This window comes from Narcine bancroftii, chromosome 5, assembly GCF_036971445.1.
Source record: "Narcine bancroftii isolate sNarBan1 chromosome 5, sNarBan1.hap1, whole genome shotgun sequence".
Lineage (NCBI taxonomy): Eukaryota > Metazoa > Chordata > Chondrichthyes > Torpediniformes > Narcinidae > Narcine > Narcine bancroftii.
Genome location: NC_091473.1, coordinates 185,622,092 through 185,635,826, shown reverse-complemented (window position 1 = coordinate 185,635,826; position 13,735 = coordinate 185,622,092). Strand labels below are relative to the sequence as shown.

The window sequence follows — 13,735 nt, the reverse complement described above, 5'->3', positions numbered from 1 at the left end:
GGTAAATCTTTCCAATGCTCTAAATTGCCTTGTAATTTTTTCATTAGTGGATAATAATTGAGTTTATATAGATGGCCGAGATTTTTATTTATTTGTACACCTAGGTATCTTATTGCTTGCATTTGCCATCTGAATGGTGATTCATTCTTAAATTTTGAGAAATCCGCATTATTCATTGGCATTGCTTCACTTTTATTTACGTTAATCTTGTAACCCGACACTTCTCCATATTCCTTCAATTTCTTACGTAATTCTTTTATTGATAGTTCTGGTTCTGTTAAGTATACTATAACATCATCCGCAAATAAACTGATTTTATATTCCTTGACTTTTATTTTTATCCCTTTTATATTATTTTCTGTTCTTATCAATTCTGCTAGTGGTTCTATAGCTAACGCGATCAATAAGGGTGAAAGTGGGCATCCCTGCCTTGTTGATCTGCTTAAGTTAAATTGCTTTGATATATATCCATTTACTGTCACTTTCGCCAATGGCCCCTTATATAATGCTTTAATCCAATTAATATACTTCTCTGGTAAACTGAATTTTTGCAATACTTTGAATAAATAATTCCGTTCTACTCTGTCAAAGGCCTTCTCTGCGTCTAAAGCAACTGCTACTGTTGGCGCTTTACTCCCTTCTACTGCATGAATTAAGTTAATAAATTTACAAATATTGTCTGTTGTGTGTCTTTTTTTAATAAATCCAGTTTGGTCTAGATTTACCATTTTAGGTACATAATCTGCTAATCTGTTTGCTAATAGTTTAGCTATTATCTTATAATCTGTGTTAAGTAATGATATTGGTCTATATGACGCTGGTGCAAGTGGATCTTTCCCTTGCTTTGGTATTACTGTAATTATTGCTGTTTTACATGAATCTGGTAAGCTTTGTGTTTTGTCAATCTGGTTGATTACTTCCAGGAGGGGAGGAATTAATAAATCTTTAAATGTTTTATAGAATTCTATTTGGAATCCATCCTCTCCTGGTAGTTTTTTTTATTATCTCTTGTATTTCTACTATTTCAAATGGTTCTGTTAATTTATTTTGTTCCTCTATTTGTAATTTTGGTAGTTCAATTTTAGTTAAAAATTCATCTATTTTGCCTTCTTTCCCTTCGTTTTCAGTTTGGTATAATTGTTCATAGAATTTTCTGAAGTTTTCATTGATCTCCGTTGGATTATATGTGATTTGTTTGTCTTTTTTCCTTGATGCAAATACCATTTTCTTAGCTTGTTCTGTGTTAAGCTGCCATGCTAGAATTTTGTGCATTTTTTCTCCTAGTTCATAATATTTCTGTTTTGTCTTCATTATGTTCTTCTCCACCTTATATGTTTGTAGTGTTTCATATTTTATTTTTTTTATCTGCCAATTCTCTTCTTTTAGTTGTATCTTCCTTCATTGCTAATTCTTTTTCTATATTTACTGTTTCCCTTTCCAACTGCTCTGTTTCCTGATTATAGTCCTTCTTCATCTTGGTTACTTATTATTTGCCCTCTGATGAACGCTTTCATTGCATCCCATAGTATAAACTTATTTTTCACTGATTCCGTATTTATTTCAAAGTACATTTTAATTTGTCTTTCAATGAATTCTCTAAAATCCTGCCTTTTAAGTAGCATGGAGTTTAATCTCCATCTATACATTCTTGGAGGGATGTCCTCTAACTCTATTGTCAATATCAAGGGTGAATGGTCCGATAGTATTCTAGCTTTATATTCTGTTTTTCTTACTCTATCTTGCATACGAGCTGATAACAGAAATAGGTCTATTCTTGAGTATGTTTTATGTCTACCCGAATAATATGAATATTCCTTTTCCTTTGGGTGTTGTTTCCTCCATATATCCAAAAGTTGCATTTCTTGCATCGATTTAATTATAAATTTGGTTACTTTGTTCTTTCTGTTAATTTTTTTCCCAGTTTTACCCATATCTAAATCCAAATTAAGGTTGAAATCCCCTCCTATTGATGTGTTCCCTTGCATATCTGCTATCTTCCAAAAAATATCTTGCATAAACTTTTGATCTTCTTCGTTAGGTGAATATACATTGAGTAGATTCCAAAACTCCGAATATATCTGACGTTTTATCATTACATATCTCCCTGCAGGATCTATTATTTCCTCTTCTATTTTAATTGGTACATTTTTACTGATTAATATAGCTACTCCTCTTGCTTTTGAATTATACGATGCTGCTGTTACATGTCCTACCCAATCTCTCTTTAATTTCTTGTGCTCCAATTCAGTTAAATGTGTTTCTTGCACAAATGCTATATCAATTTTTTCTTTTTTCAGTAAATTTAGCAATTTCTTCCTTTTGATTTGGTTATGTATTCCGTTAATATTTAAAGTCATATAGTTCAACGTAGCCATTTCATACTTTGTTTATCTTCCCTTTCCGTTTCTCCATCATCACCTTTCCTTCTTATCCATTTCTGCTTTCTTGTTTTGAACACTTTATAAGACAACATTTCTAAAACATCAAACATTTTCCTTATTCTCCTATTTAAAACTTCTTTAACCCCATTCTCCCCTCCCCCTCCTGAGTTACCCTTTATCCCTTGTCAGGCAACCACATCTCCCCTCTCCATTTGGATTTGCGAATTCACTCGCAAACATCAACTGATTTTGCAGTGACCGTAACTCCTCCCCACCCAGCCCCCCCCCCGGAAAAGATTTAAATTTTCATATATCACAAAGGTCACTCTTTTAATTCCCTCCTTATTCCCTCTATTCCCTTTCATTCCTTTATTAATTCTTATCTATACTCTATATATTTTCCTCTAAATATGGATACATTCATGTATACATATATTTATATATATATATATATACACACACCCATATACACACATACATATAGTTCGTGGTCATTTTTACTCTCATTACATGTCTTAATCTCTCTGCTTGTTTTGTAGTTGTTCTGCAAATTTTCGTGCTTCCTGTGGATCCGAGAATAGTCTGTTTTGTTGCCCTGGAATAACTATTTTAAGTACCGCTGGGTACTTTAACATAAATTTATATCCTTTTTTCCATAAGATCGTTTTTGCTGTATTGAACTCCTTCCTCTTCTTCAGGAGTTCAAAACTTATGTCTGGATAGAAAAAAATTTTTTGACCTTTATATTCCAGTGGCTTTTTGTCTTCTCTTACTTTCTTCATTGCTTTCTCCAATATATTTTCTCTTGTTGTATATCTTAAGAATTTTACTAAAATGGATCTTGGTTTTTGCTGCGGTTGTGGTTTCGGCGCTAAAGTTCTATGTGCCCTCTCTATTTCCATTTCTTCCTGTAATTCTGGTCTTCCTAGGACCCTGGGGATCCAATCTTTTATAAATTCTCTCATATTCTTTCCTTCTTCATCTTCCTTAAGGCCCACTATCTTTATATTATTTCTTCTATTATAGTTTTCCATTATATCTATCTTCTGAGCTAACAGCTCTTGTGCCTCTTTAACTTTTTTATTAGATTCTTCTAATTTCTCTTTTAAGTCCTCTACTTCCATTTCTACAATTATTTCTCATTCTTCCACATTATCCACTCTTTTTCCTATCTCTGATATGACCCTTTCTATTTTATTCATTTTTTCTTCTCCACTCTTAATTCTTCTTTTTATCTCATTAAATTCTTGTAATTGCCATTCTTTCACTGATTCCATATATTCTTTAAAAAAAGATATATCCATTGTCTTCCCTTTCTCTTCTTCTTCCACTTCTTTCTGTTCTTCTTCTTTTTCTTCCTCTGGATTGATCATCTGTTGTTTCCTTGTTTTCTTTTTACCCTCTTCTTTCTTGTTTTCGTTATTTTCTCTGTTCTGCACCTGTTGCTGTGTTGCAGGTGTCTCTCTCAGCTGTGGAGATCGACTCCGGAGCTGTTCCCCCCCCTCCCGTCAGTCTTTTTTTTCATGCGCATCACGCATGCGCGACTCCTTGCACATGCGCGGTTGCGCACTTTTACTCGGCTCTGTGAGCCATTTTTGTAGTCCCGAGCTCGGGACTTCCACTGACCTGAGGGAGTGGGCTTCTCTCTCTGCGGCGGGCCTCCTCGGGCAGGTAAGGCCTTAACCTTCTTCTTCCGACGTTCTTTCTTCTTCCCGTTGTTTTTGACTTTTCTCTCTTCGCTGCCATTTTCTTCTCACCTTTATTTTTACTTTGTTTTAATTTTTACTCTTGTTCCTTTGTGTTTTGTGCGTTTTTTTTTAACTTTTCCGGAGAGGGCTGGAATTCCCTGACCAGCCACTACTTTGTCACGTGACTTCTCTTCCCTGTAACTTAATGATAAGTCTCTTGTGCGGCACCTTATCAAACGCTTTCTGGAAATCCATATATACAACATCAACCTGTTCCCCTCTATCCACCGCACCCATTATATCCTCAAAGAATCCTAACAAGTTTGTCAAACAAGATTTTCCCTTTCTAAAACCATGCTGCGTCTGCCTGATTGAACCCTTACGTTCCAAAAGTTTCACTATTTCATCTTTAATGATGGCTTCAAGCATTTTTCCAACTACAAACGTCAAGCTAACTGGCCGATAATTTCCAGTCTTCTGCCTACATCCCTTCTTAAAAAGTGGCGTGACATTTGCTGTCTTCCAGTCTGCCGGGACCTGCCCAGAATCCAAGGACTTTTGGTATATGACCACCAATGCATCAACTATAACTTCTGCCATTTCCTTCAGAACCCTTGGATGCATATCATCAGGACCAGGTGATTTGTCTGGCTTTAGTCCCATTAGTTTCTCCATCACTACTTCCTTTGTAACAACTATTTTATCAAGGCCCTCCCCAACATTCGCATCCTTAACTCCACACTTGGGCATGCTGGACGTGTCTTCCACCGTGAAGACTGAGACAAAATATTTGTTTAATGCCTCGGCCATTTCCTCATTTTTTGCTACCAGTTTTCCTTTCTCATCCTCCAAGGGTCCTATGTTAACTCTGGCCACCTTCTTCCGTTTTATATATTTATAAATTTTTTTGCTTTCTGTTTTTATATTTTGTGCCAATTTACTTTCATAATCCTTTTTCCCATTTCTTATTACCCGCTTTGTAACCCCTTGTTTCTTAAAAGTTTTCACAACCTTACAGTTTCCCAATGCTCTTTGTAGCTTTGTACACCTGCGCCTTCAATTTTATACTCTCCTTTATTTCCTTTGTTAACCACGGTTGATTTTTCCCTCCCTTGCTGCCCTTTTTCCTGACTGGAATATATTTTTGTTGAGCATTACAAAATATTTCTTTGAAAATCTTCCACTGTTCCTCAACTGTTTTATCAATTAGCCTGTGCTCCCAGTCCACTCTGCCCAATTTCTCCCTCATCCTATGGTAGTCACCCCTGTTTAAGCATAATACATTAGTTTTAGATCTAACTATTTCCCCTTCCATCTGAATGAGAAATTCAATCATACTATGATCGCTATTTCCCAGATGGTCTCTGACTATTACATCATTTACTCTACCTATCTCATTGCACAACACTAGATCCAGGAGAGCATTTTCTCTTGTGGGTTCCTTAACATGCTGCTCAATCTTAACATGTAAGATAAAAGTTTGGACAGGTCCGTGGATGGGAGGTTTGTGGAGGGATATGATCCAGGTGCAGGTCAGTGGGGCAGGGGGGAGTTGTAGCTCGGTACAGACTAGATCGGCCTAAGGGCCTGTTTTCTGTGCTGCAATGTTCTCTGGTTCCCTGGCAATAGCGCTGAGCATGCCACCCCATCTTGTCAATGTCTGGGCATAGGCATCTCCTTCCCCTACCACCCACCCCCCCAGTGGTGCAGCAGTCAGGATAGGAAGACCACCTGATGGCAAACCGAATCCCCTTGGGCATGGGGGAATGGGAGACTGACCAGGGGGATGGGCCAGCCTCTTGCCACCCGATCTATTGTGTGCCATCAACCACTGAATCTGCCTTCCACCCCACGGCCTCCGCATCTAACACGTCACCCTCTGTAATTTCCGACGCCTCCCGAAGGATCCTGCTGCCAGGCACATCTCTTCTCCCCCCCCCCCCCAACATTCCGCAGGGTCTGGTCCCTCTGTGACTACTCCCTCGGGCACTCGTCCTCCCACGCCCCCCACCCGTGGGCACACGAGGCACCACACCACGGTCCGGGTTGTGTATCTGCAGGACTGATTTACAGCATCCGGTGCTCCCTGTGTGGCCTTCTCTATGTTGGAGAGACTGGGCCCAGACTGGGAGACCGCCTCGCTCCGTCTGCATCAGGGGACCTCCCAGTAGCCATCACACTCCCATACTCGCGTCTGTCCACAGCCTGACCTACTATTTCCCCACCCCCAAGACCACCCGCAAATCAGAGGAACGCCACCTGATTTTCCGCCTGGGCGCTCTCCAGACAGACGGTATTAACGTCAATTTTTCCAGTTTCTGCTAACCTGCTCTCCTTTCCCCCTGTCCAGTTCTCCTCCCCCCACCCCTTCACCCAGCCATGCCTCCTCCCCTTGATCATTGCTGTCCCCTTCCTCCCTTCTCCACCTATCACTTCCAGCTTTTGCAACCACCCTCCCCGACTCTTGTTCGGATGCCTGGCGACATTTTTACACAGCCTGAAACATCGGTAATGTATTTTTTACTGTAAAAAGGACACTGTTTGACCTGCTGAGTTTGTCCAGTGATTTGTGTTTTTTACTTCAACCGCGGGGTCTGCAAACTCTCGTGTTTTACTTCTCCAGCAGTGATCTCCGCTCACCTGGTGGCCTTGACCCTGTCACTCATACTGCTGGCCATCTCAGTGGTCCTGTGTTACTGGAAGCGGGATGCGGTACGGAGAGAGCTTTGGAGACTGTGGGGAGGTCCACGGCGTCACAGGTAAGGGGCGTGTACGAGGGTGGGAGGTTTTTGAGGTACTCCATCCCGAGGAACAGATGCCGAGGGGGTCGTAATTCACCACTCTCTCCCCACAGCCCTGTATCAGTCCCCATATTGATCCCACTGCCCCACTCTTTCCCCACTGCCCCACTCTCTCCCCACAGTGATCCCACTGCCCCGCTCTCTCTCACACATGCACACACGCACATACTCTCACACACAACATATAAAATCACAAATAAAAGATATTTAAAATAAATATTCATAAATATTTTGGGATGATTTACTCGGTTACGGGACTGGTCGTTCCTCAGTCTCACAGCCTGCGGGAAGAAGCCATTCCCAGGCCTGCCCGTCCTGGTTTTGATGCTTCTTCCCAATGGTAATGGGTCAGATGGAAAGGGTCCTCGATGATTCTCTGAACCCGACGTAAGCAGCAGTCCCGGTGAATGTGGTCAGTCGAGGAAGGGGAGACCCCAGTGATCCTCTCGTCTGTTGTGACGACCCTCTGCATCATGCTTTGACCCACACAGCCGGACAGGATGCTCTCAGTGGTGCTCCTGTGGTGGGGGCAGGCGGCCTTGCCCCGCCTCAGGTAGTGTCGGCGCTGCCAACCAAGAAGCCATCAGAGCAGAAGTCGGCCCATCGGGTCTGTTGTCCTCCCTTTCAGCCCCTCTCCCCGTAACCCTAAACAAGTACCTGTCAATCACGACCTCGCTCCCACACCCGCCTGTGGCCACAAGTTCCACAGACCCATGACCCTCTGGCTAAAGACATTTCTCCGCATCCTTGTTTTAAATTGAAGCCCTTTTATCTTGAAGTTGTGCCCTCTTGCCCCGTCCATGGGAAACATCCTGGTTAGATGCAACGTACCATCCCCAACCTTCGGGTCAAAGCAGCTTGGTGATTACTCTTTACAAAATAAAATCTCTGTTTTGAGCCTCGAGGTTCCGTTGCTTGGATTTTGACCTTGTTCCAGGAATTCCAGGGTGGAGAACGGGAATCGTCTGCCTGCTGTGGACCGGATGAGGTACAAACCTCCGGATCGGCTCCAGCGGGAAATGGTACCAGCGCACACCTTCAAGGTAGTGAGAGCTGACTTTAACCGGGCCATTTTGGGGACCTGCCAAAGCTGACCTCCTCAAGTGGAGGAGAGGGAGGGGATTATTGGCTGACCCCACCCCTCCTTTTGTTCCCAACCTAGGGCTGTCTCTGAGGTGACACGAGGCCACGGGGTGGAGGGGAATATTCTCAGGGATATCCCACTGTTCTCTGGTGAGGAGGGGGGGTTGGCCGACCAGCTCTGCATATCTCTGTAACTCCCCCCCCCCCCCACCCGTCAACACGTCCGGCGCTCCCCTCCAGGAAGCAGGAGAGGTTTGGGGGTGGGTGGGTGTTTGGGGCACCAAGAAAGGTTCCTGAGGAGGAACTCACTCAGGCAGTGTCCGTGTGGTTGATGTTTCGGGTCCCCAAACCCCCCGCGCCTCCAGGAATGCCGGAAATTGGGCTGGGAGGGGAGAGGAAGGAAAATGGGAGGGGGGCTGTTTAATTTCCATCATACGGGCCTTTCCGGGGCACGGGCCGTGCCAATTATCCTGCGCTCTGAAGGGTGGGAGGAAACTCGCAGACACGGGGAGAACGTGCAGACAGCGCCAGACTCGAATCCCGATCGCTGGCCCTGTAACAGCGCAGCGTGAACAGTACAAGCTCCCTGTTGTGAGTTGAAACTGGGTTTAAATTCGGGCACTGGGGTTCGAGATCAGAGCACAAACGTGTTGGAGAAACACAAAGCTCAAAAGGTTCCTTTATTGTCATGTACTAACACCTAAAAATGTCATAGACGTGACGCACTTCAATTTTCGTCCGTCGAAAGGCAAACCAAGAGTCACCGTGATCATTGCCCGGCGCCCCTAACTCGAGGAGAAAGACAAGCAAGAGAGAGTCCCTTCAGAGACACCGAGTGTCCTCTACGCCCGTAACGGGTCCTTCCTACCTCCTCTACTCCTGTAACGTGCCCTCCCTTCGTCCTCTACTCCTGTAACGTGCCCTCCCCACGACCTCTACTCCTGTAACATGCCCTCTCTACGTCCTCTACACCTGTAACGTGCCCTCCCTACGTCCTCTACTCCTGTAACGTGCCCTCTCTACGTCCTTTACACCTGTAACGTGCCCTCTCTGTCCTCTCCACCTGTAACGTACCCTCCCTACGTCCTCTCCACCTGTAACGTGCCCTCCCTGTCCTCTACTCCTGTAACGTGCCCTCCCTACCTCCCCTACACCTGTAACATACCCTCCCTACGTCCTCTCCACCTGTAAAGTGTCCTCCCTACGTCCTCTACTCCTGTAACGTGCCCTCTCTACGTCCTCTACACCTGTAATGTGCCCTCCCTACCTCCTCTACACCTGTAACGTGCCCTCCCGAGGTCCATATGTTTTCTGACCAATGAAGGCCATAACGTTTGACCACCCTTTCTCCCTGTGGCACCACGATCATGTCCCTGCACTCCCATTCCATCTCCATACATCCCTGGGGAAAGGAAAGTTTCGGGGAAATGCCAGGGGTAAGTTTTTTTTTTAAACATAGAGTTGTCTGGAACATGGAAAAGTACAGCACAGAATGCCACAATCTAAACCTTCCCTACCTCACACCTGAACACTTGATAAAGTCTCCTCTCGTCCCTCTTCACTCCAAAGAGAAAAGCCCCAGCTCTGCCAACCTCGCCTCGTAAGCCACGTTCTCTGATCCAGGCAACGTCCCAGTGAGTCTCCTCTGCCCTCTCTCTGTAGCGCCCACCTCCTTCCTGTAATGAGGTGGCTGGAACAAGTGGAGGCCAGTGGGATGCAATTTGGGTGGGGTTTAATTGCGAGGACGGCACAGCTGGCCTGGCAGTTAGCGTAGTGCCGTCACGGCCCCAGTGATCGGGGCCGGGTTTCAAATCTTGTGCTGCCCATAAAGATTTCCTCTGGGCGCTCCGGTTTCCACCCACCATTCAAAGATGTACGGGGTGGGGAGGGGGGAGTTTGTAGGTCAATTGGGTGGCACGGGTCCATGGGCCAGAAGGGCCTGTTTCCATGCTGGATGTTTACATGTATAATTTAAATTCAACGTGGAGAAGATATTCAAAGGTGGGTCCTGTGCAGGAGGGGGACACCCCGTGAGTTTATTAATCCTTGGAATTTTCTCTGCCCAGACCACACAGCAGGTTGCGGGAAGACCACCAGCACCGCCTCTCACCAAGGCCTTGCCCAGAGATTTGGCTCTCAAGAGCAACCAGGTAAATGGGTGGCACGTCCCTCCATTCAGACCCTCCCTCCATCCCAAATCCGTCTGCTCCGCCTCGTCCCAGCATTTGAAATGGGAGGGAGAGTTGAACCATTGGGGGAGGGGAGGGCGGGCCTCGGGAAAGGGAAGCTTGTCAGGTACCAGGTCCTTGTGTGGCATTCCACTCTCCCTGTCTCATCACCCTCAACCTCAGGGTGTGAGGGCGATCTGGCTGCGACATCTGTCACCCCATTGATCGTTAGGGATGATTCGGCTGATCTGGCTGGCTAGGCGGGTGTCACCCTTCCCTCACAGCTCCATGTGCGTCCCTCCCGAAGCTCAGCGCTCGGTCGCAGAGGATGGCCCCCTAGAAGAGGACCGCTCCGCCGGTCTAGGGTATATGACGTAGCTACTCCCCTGCTAGTCTAAACCTCAAAGACCCTCAACCTCCAGGTCCCCTACACATACCCCCCCCCCCCCCCCGCACCTCTGCACCCCTTCCTGTCTCTGTAATCCCCTCTGGTCCCCTCCACCCCTCCCTGTCTCTGTAACCCCCTCCGGTCCTCTGTATTCCCAGATCCCTCTGTTCTACTGCACTCCTCCGTTCCCTTCTGTTTACATTCTAATCCTGGTGAGACTCTCTTGCCCTCTCTCCAAAGACTCCCCATCCTTCCTGTCATCATGACCTGTGCCCCAAGGATTTACACAGCCATAACGTGACTTCATGGCCCATTGAAGGCTGGCCACCAACCCCTCCCTCCCCATTCTATCGAGCGGTCACTCCGAGACAGATGTGGGCATGCACCCTGAGATCCCGTCTGTCATAATGGGTACAGAACGCGGCCGCTTCTCTGTGGTGGGGAGGAGGAGGTGGTGATGGCTCCGCAACATGGGGAGTTGGCAGTGAATTCCCAGAGAAGGATGGGCAGAGTGGCCTGCAGTGCTCGGTCAAATGGGACAATTAACTTTCTCCCCCTCACTCCCCCCTCCTCTCTCCCCCACCGCAATCTTCCCCCACTCACCCTGTTTCTTTTCCATCCCTTCTCCCTTCCAGCCATTGGTGCCAAGGAACCCGGCTCCGCCCCAGAGGCCGTTACCACGAGACCCTGTTCTCCGTCCGGTGACCGGGTGGTCACCAGCATTATTGGAAGCGGGATGTGTCCCTGACCATTGCGGCCCTCCCACTAGGTGAGACCTTCCCCCGTGACCAGTGTTCCTTCACCTCTCTCCCCTCCCTCATCCTTCCCCCCACCTTATCATTCGCCCCACTCCTCCATCCCACCCTCCATCCATCCATCCATCCCCACTCCCTCCTTCACCTCTCCTCCTCCTCTTCCCATCTTCCTCCACCTGCCCTCTCTCTCCCACACCCTCCCTCCCCCTCTCCTCCCTCACTCTTCTCCATCACCCCCTCCCACCCCCTATTCTGCTCTCCCCTCTGTACGATTGGTCTTACCCTTCTCTCTTCTCTCTCTCCCCCCCTTACCCCACAGGCCTCCACCGCCTCCCCCATATAAGCAGTTCCGCCTGTCCACCCCAGCCTCCGCCAGCTCCTGACGTCTTCCGACCTCCAGCAACCCGCTCCAGGGATGGCGTGGTACCTTTCCCCCACCTCCAGCGCACGGAGAGGGCCCACAGTCCGCCCCCCCGCCCCTCCACTCCACCAGCCCCTGGGCCACTGCCCGCCGGAAGCCATTTTTCCAAGTGGCCACTAGGCCTGGGGCCTCCCAAGATGGATGCCGTTGCCGTGGGAAATGGCCAAGTGTGCAAAGAGCCACGGACCCGGAGCTGGAGGAATGGAGCTGGGATCGAACTGTCAGGATTCTCAGGAGGGGCGATTATTGGAACGCCATCCATTGGAGCATGGACACAGTGAGGCCGTTCCAGTTGCGGGTTTGAATCCGGCACTGTCTGTGAGGAGTTTGTACATTCTTCCTGTGACTGTGTGGGTTTCCTCCCACGTTCAAAAAATATCGTACAGGGTCGGAAGGTTAATTGGGGAGGGGAACGAGATTGAACCCCTGTGTGGAACCATACAAGAATGCTGGAGGAGCTCAGCAGGTCTCACAGCGTCCATAGGAGGTCAAGATATTTCAGGCCTGACACCTTGTCCATGTAGGCGCCTGAGTTAGCCCAACTGGGTTCGAATCTGGCGCTGTCTGTGAGGAGTTCTCCCCGTGACCTGCGTGGGTTTCCTCCAGGAGTTCCGGTTCCCTCCCAATGTTCTAAAGACAAGCCACAGTTAATGTTGTTCACTCCCAACCAGAAGGGAAAAACTCAGCAGGTCACGCGGAGTCCGTAGGGGTACCAATGATTCAGGCCTGGGCCCTTTGTCACGTTGCCAGCAAAAAATGGGGAGGGGGTCTGAATAAAAGGGGGAGGAGGGAGCAAGGAAGGGGCAGGGGGAGGAGGAAAGGAAGGAGGAAGGGAAGGAGAGGAGGGAGGGAGGGGCAGGGGAGGAGGGAGGGAGGGGCAGGGGAGGAGGGAGGGAGGGGCAGGGGAGGAGGGAGGGAGGAAGGGGCAGGGGAGGAGCACAGGCCAGCAGGAAAGAGGTGTCGGGTGGGAAGGTAGAGGAAAAAAAGCTGAGAAGCAAGTGGTAGGGTCGCTCTCTGGATGGAGAGAGAGAGGGGCTGAGGTTTGAGGAAAGGACTCGGGGTGGGGGGGGGGGTGGTTACGGAAACCAGCAGAGGATGCTAACGCCGTCCAGTTGGAGGGCTCCCAGACAGAAGATGAAGTGTTGTTCCTCCATTTGTTTGGGTGGGGGGTGGGGAGCTGGACAGCAAACGCTGGCGGAACTCTGGTCTCACCGCGTCCGTAGGAGGGGACGATACCTGGCCGACGATTCGGGCCTGAGCCCTTCCTCGAGGTGTGAGTTAATAGCTGGCAGGCGCCCGAACCAAATGGAATGGACGGGGTTGGGGGAGGAGGACAGGCCGATAGACAGGTGATGTTAATTGGATACGGAGAAGGTGAGAATTGATAGGGGGAGGGGTTTTAGCTCTGAATGAAGATCTGGGGTAAAGGAAGCCGGGGGGGGGGGGGGGGGCGGGTGGAAGGGGAGAGAGGTAGAACCAGAGGAATGGAGACAAGGATAGAAAGAAGGGGGGGGGATGGTAACGGAAACCGGAGAAGTCGATGTTAATGGTGTCCGGTTGGAGGAAGCCCGGACGGACGATGTCGATCCTCCATTTTGTGGGTGGCGAGAAGATGGGCTGCCGCCGGGAGATCCGTCTCCTTTCGGCGGACGGAGCCAAGGCGCCCGACGGAAACGTTTCTCACGGTCTGTGGCCCGTCCCTCCGACGCAGAGGAGACCCCAGCGGATACAGTCGACGACCTCCCCCCCCCCACCTCCCCGCCTACATTCACGAGAGAACTTCCAAGGGGGCAGTTTGGCGGAGAGGGAGGAGGTGTGGACCCTGGTTCAGCGACCGCCGGGTGGGTGGGGGGGTCGAGGGGGTAGGTGCCAAGGGGGCAATCGGTTGGGAGGGTGGATGAGGGAGTCACGGTGGAACCGGTCCCTGCATTTGAGAAGTGGGGGGGGGGGGGGGGATGTGTGAAGATGTATCTGGAGATAAGTTGAGGGCAGCAGAAGTGGTTTTACTTTTTAATAAAAAGGAGAGAATATCAGCCATGATGGAATACAG

The 13,735-nt window shown here is 48.3% G+C and overlaps 1 protein-coding gene across 3 annotated transcripts in view; it reads left to right on the top strand.

Annotated features, from left to right (window-relative positions):
* Positions 1–12,488, top strand: part of adam15 (ADAM metallopeptidase domain 15) — a 39,360-nt gene extending 26,872 nt beyond the window's left edge. The window contains exons 19-24 of one of the 3 annotated variants that reach the window (XM_069940131.1): positions 4,596–4,707; positions 6,696–6,828; positions 7,808–7,913; positions 10,020–10,103; positions 11,145–11,278; positions 11,584–12,488. In XM_069940131.1, the coding sequence (XP_069796232.1) occupies positions 4,596–4,707; positions 6,696–6,828; positions 7,808–7,913; positions 10,020–10,103; positions 11,145–11,257 (548 nt within the window). In that variant the 3' untranslated portion in view covers positions 11,258–11,278; positions 11,584–12,488. Of the gene's footprint in view, positions 1–4,595; positions 4,708–6,692; positions 6,829–7,807; positions 7,914–10,019; positions 10,104–11,144; positions 11,279–11,583 lie in introns of all 3 variants that reach the window. The other 2 variants (XM_069940133.1, XM_069940132.1) reach the window with 2 other exon arrangements.
* The last annotated feature ends 1,247 nt before the right edge of the window (positions 12,489–13,735 follow it).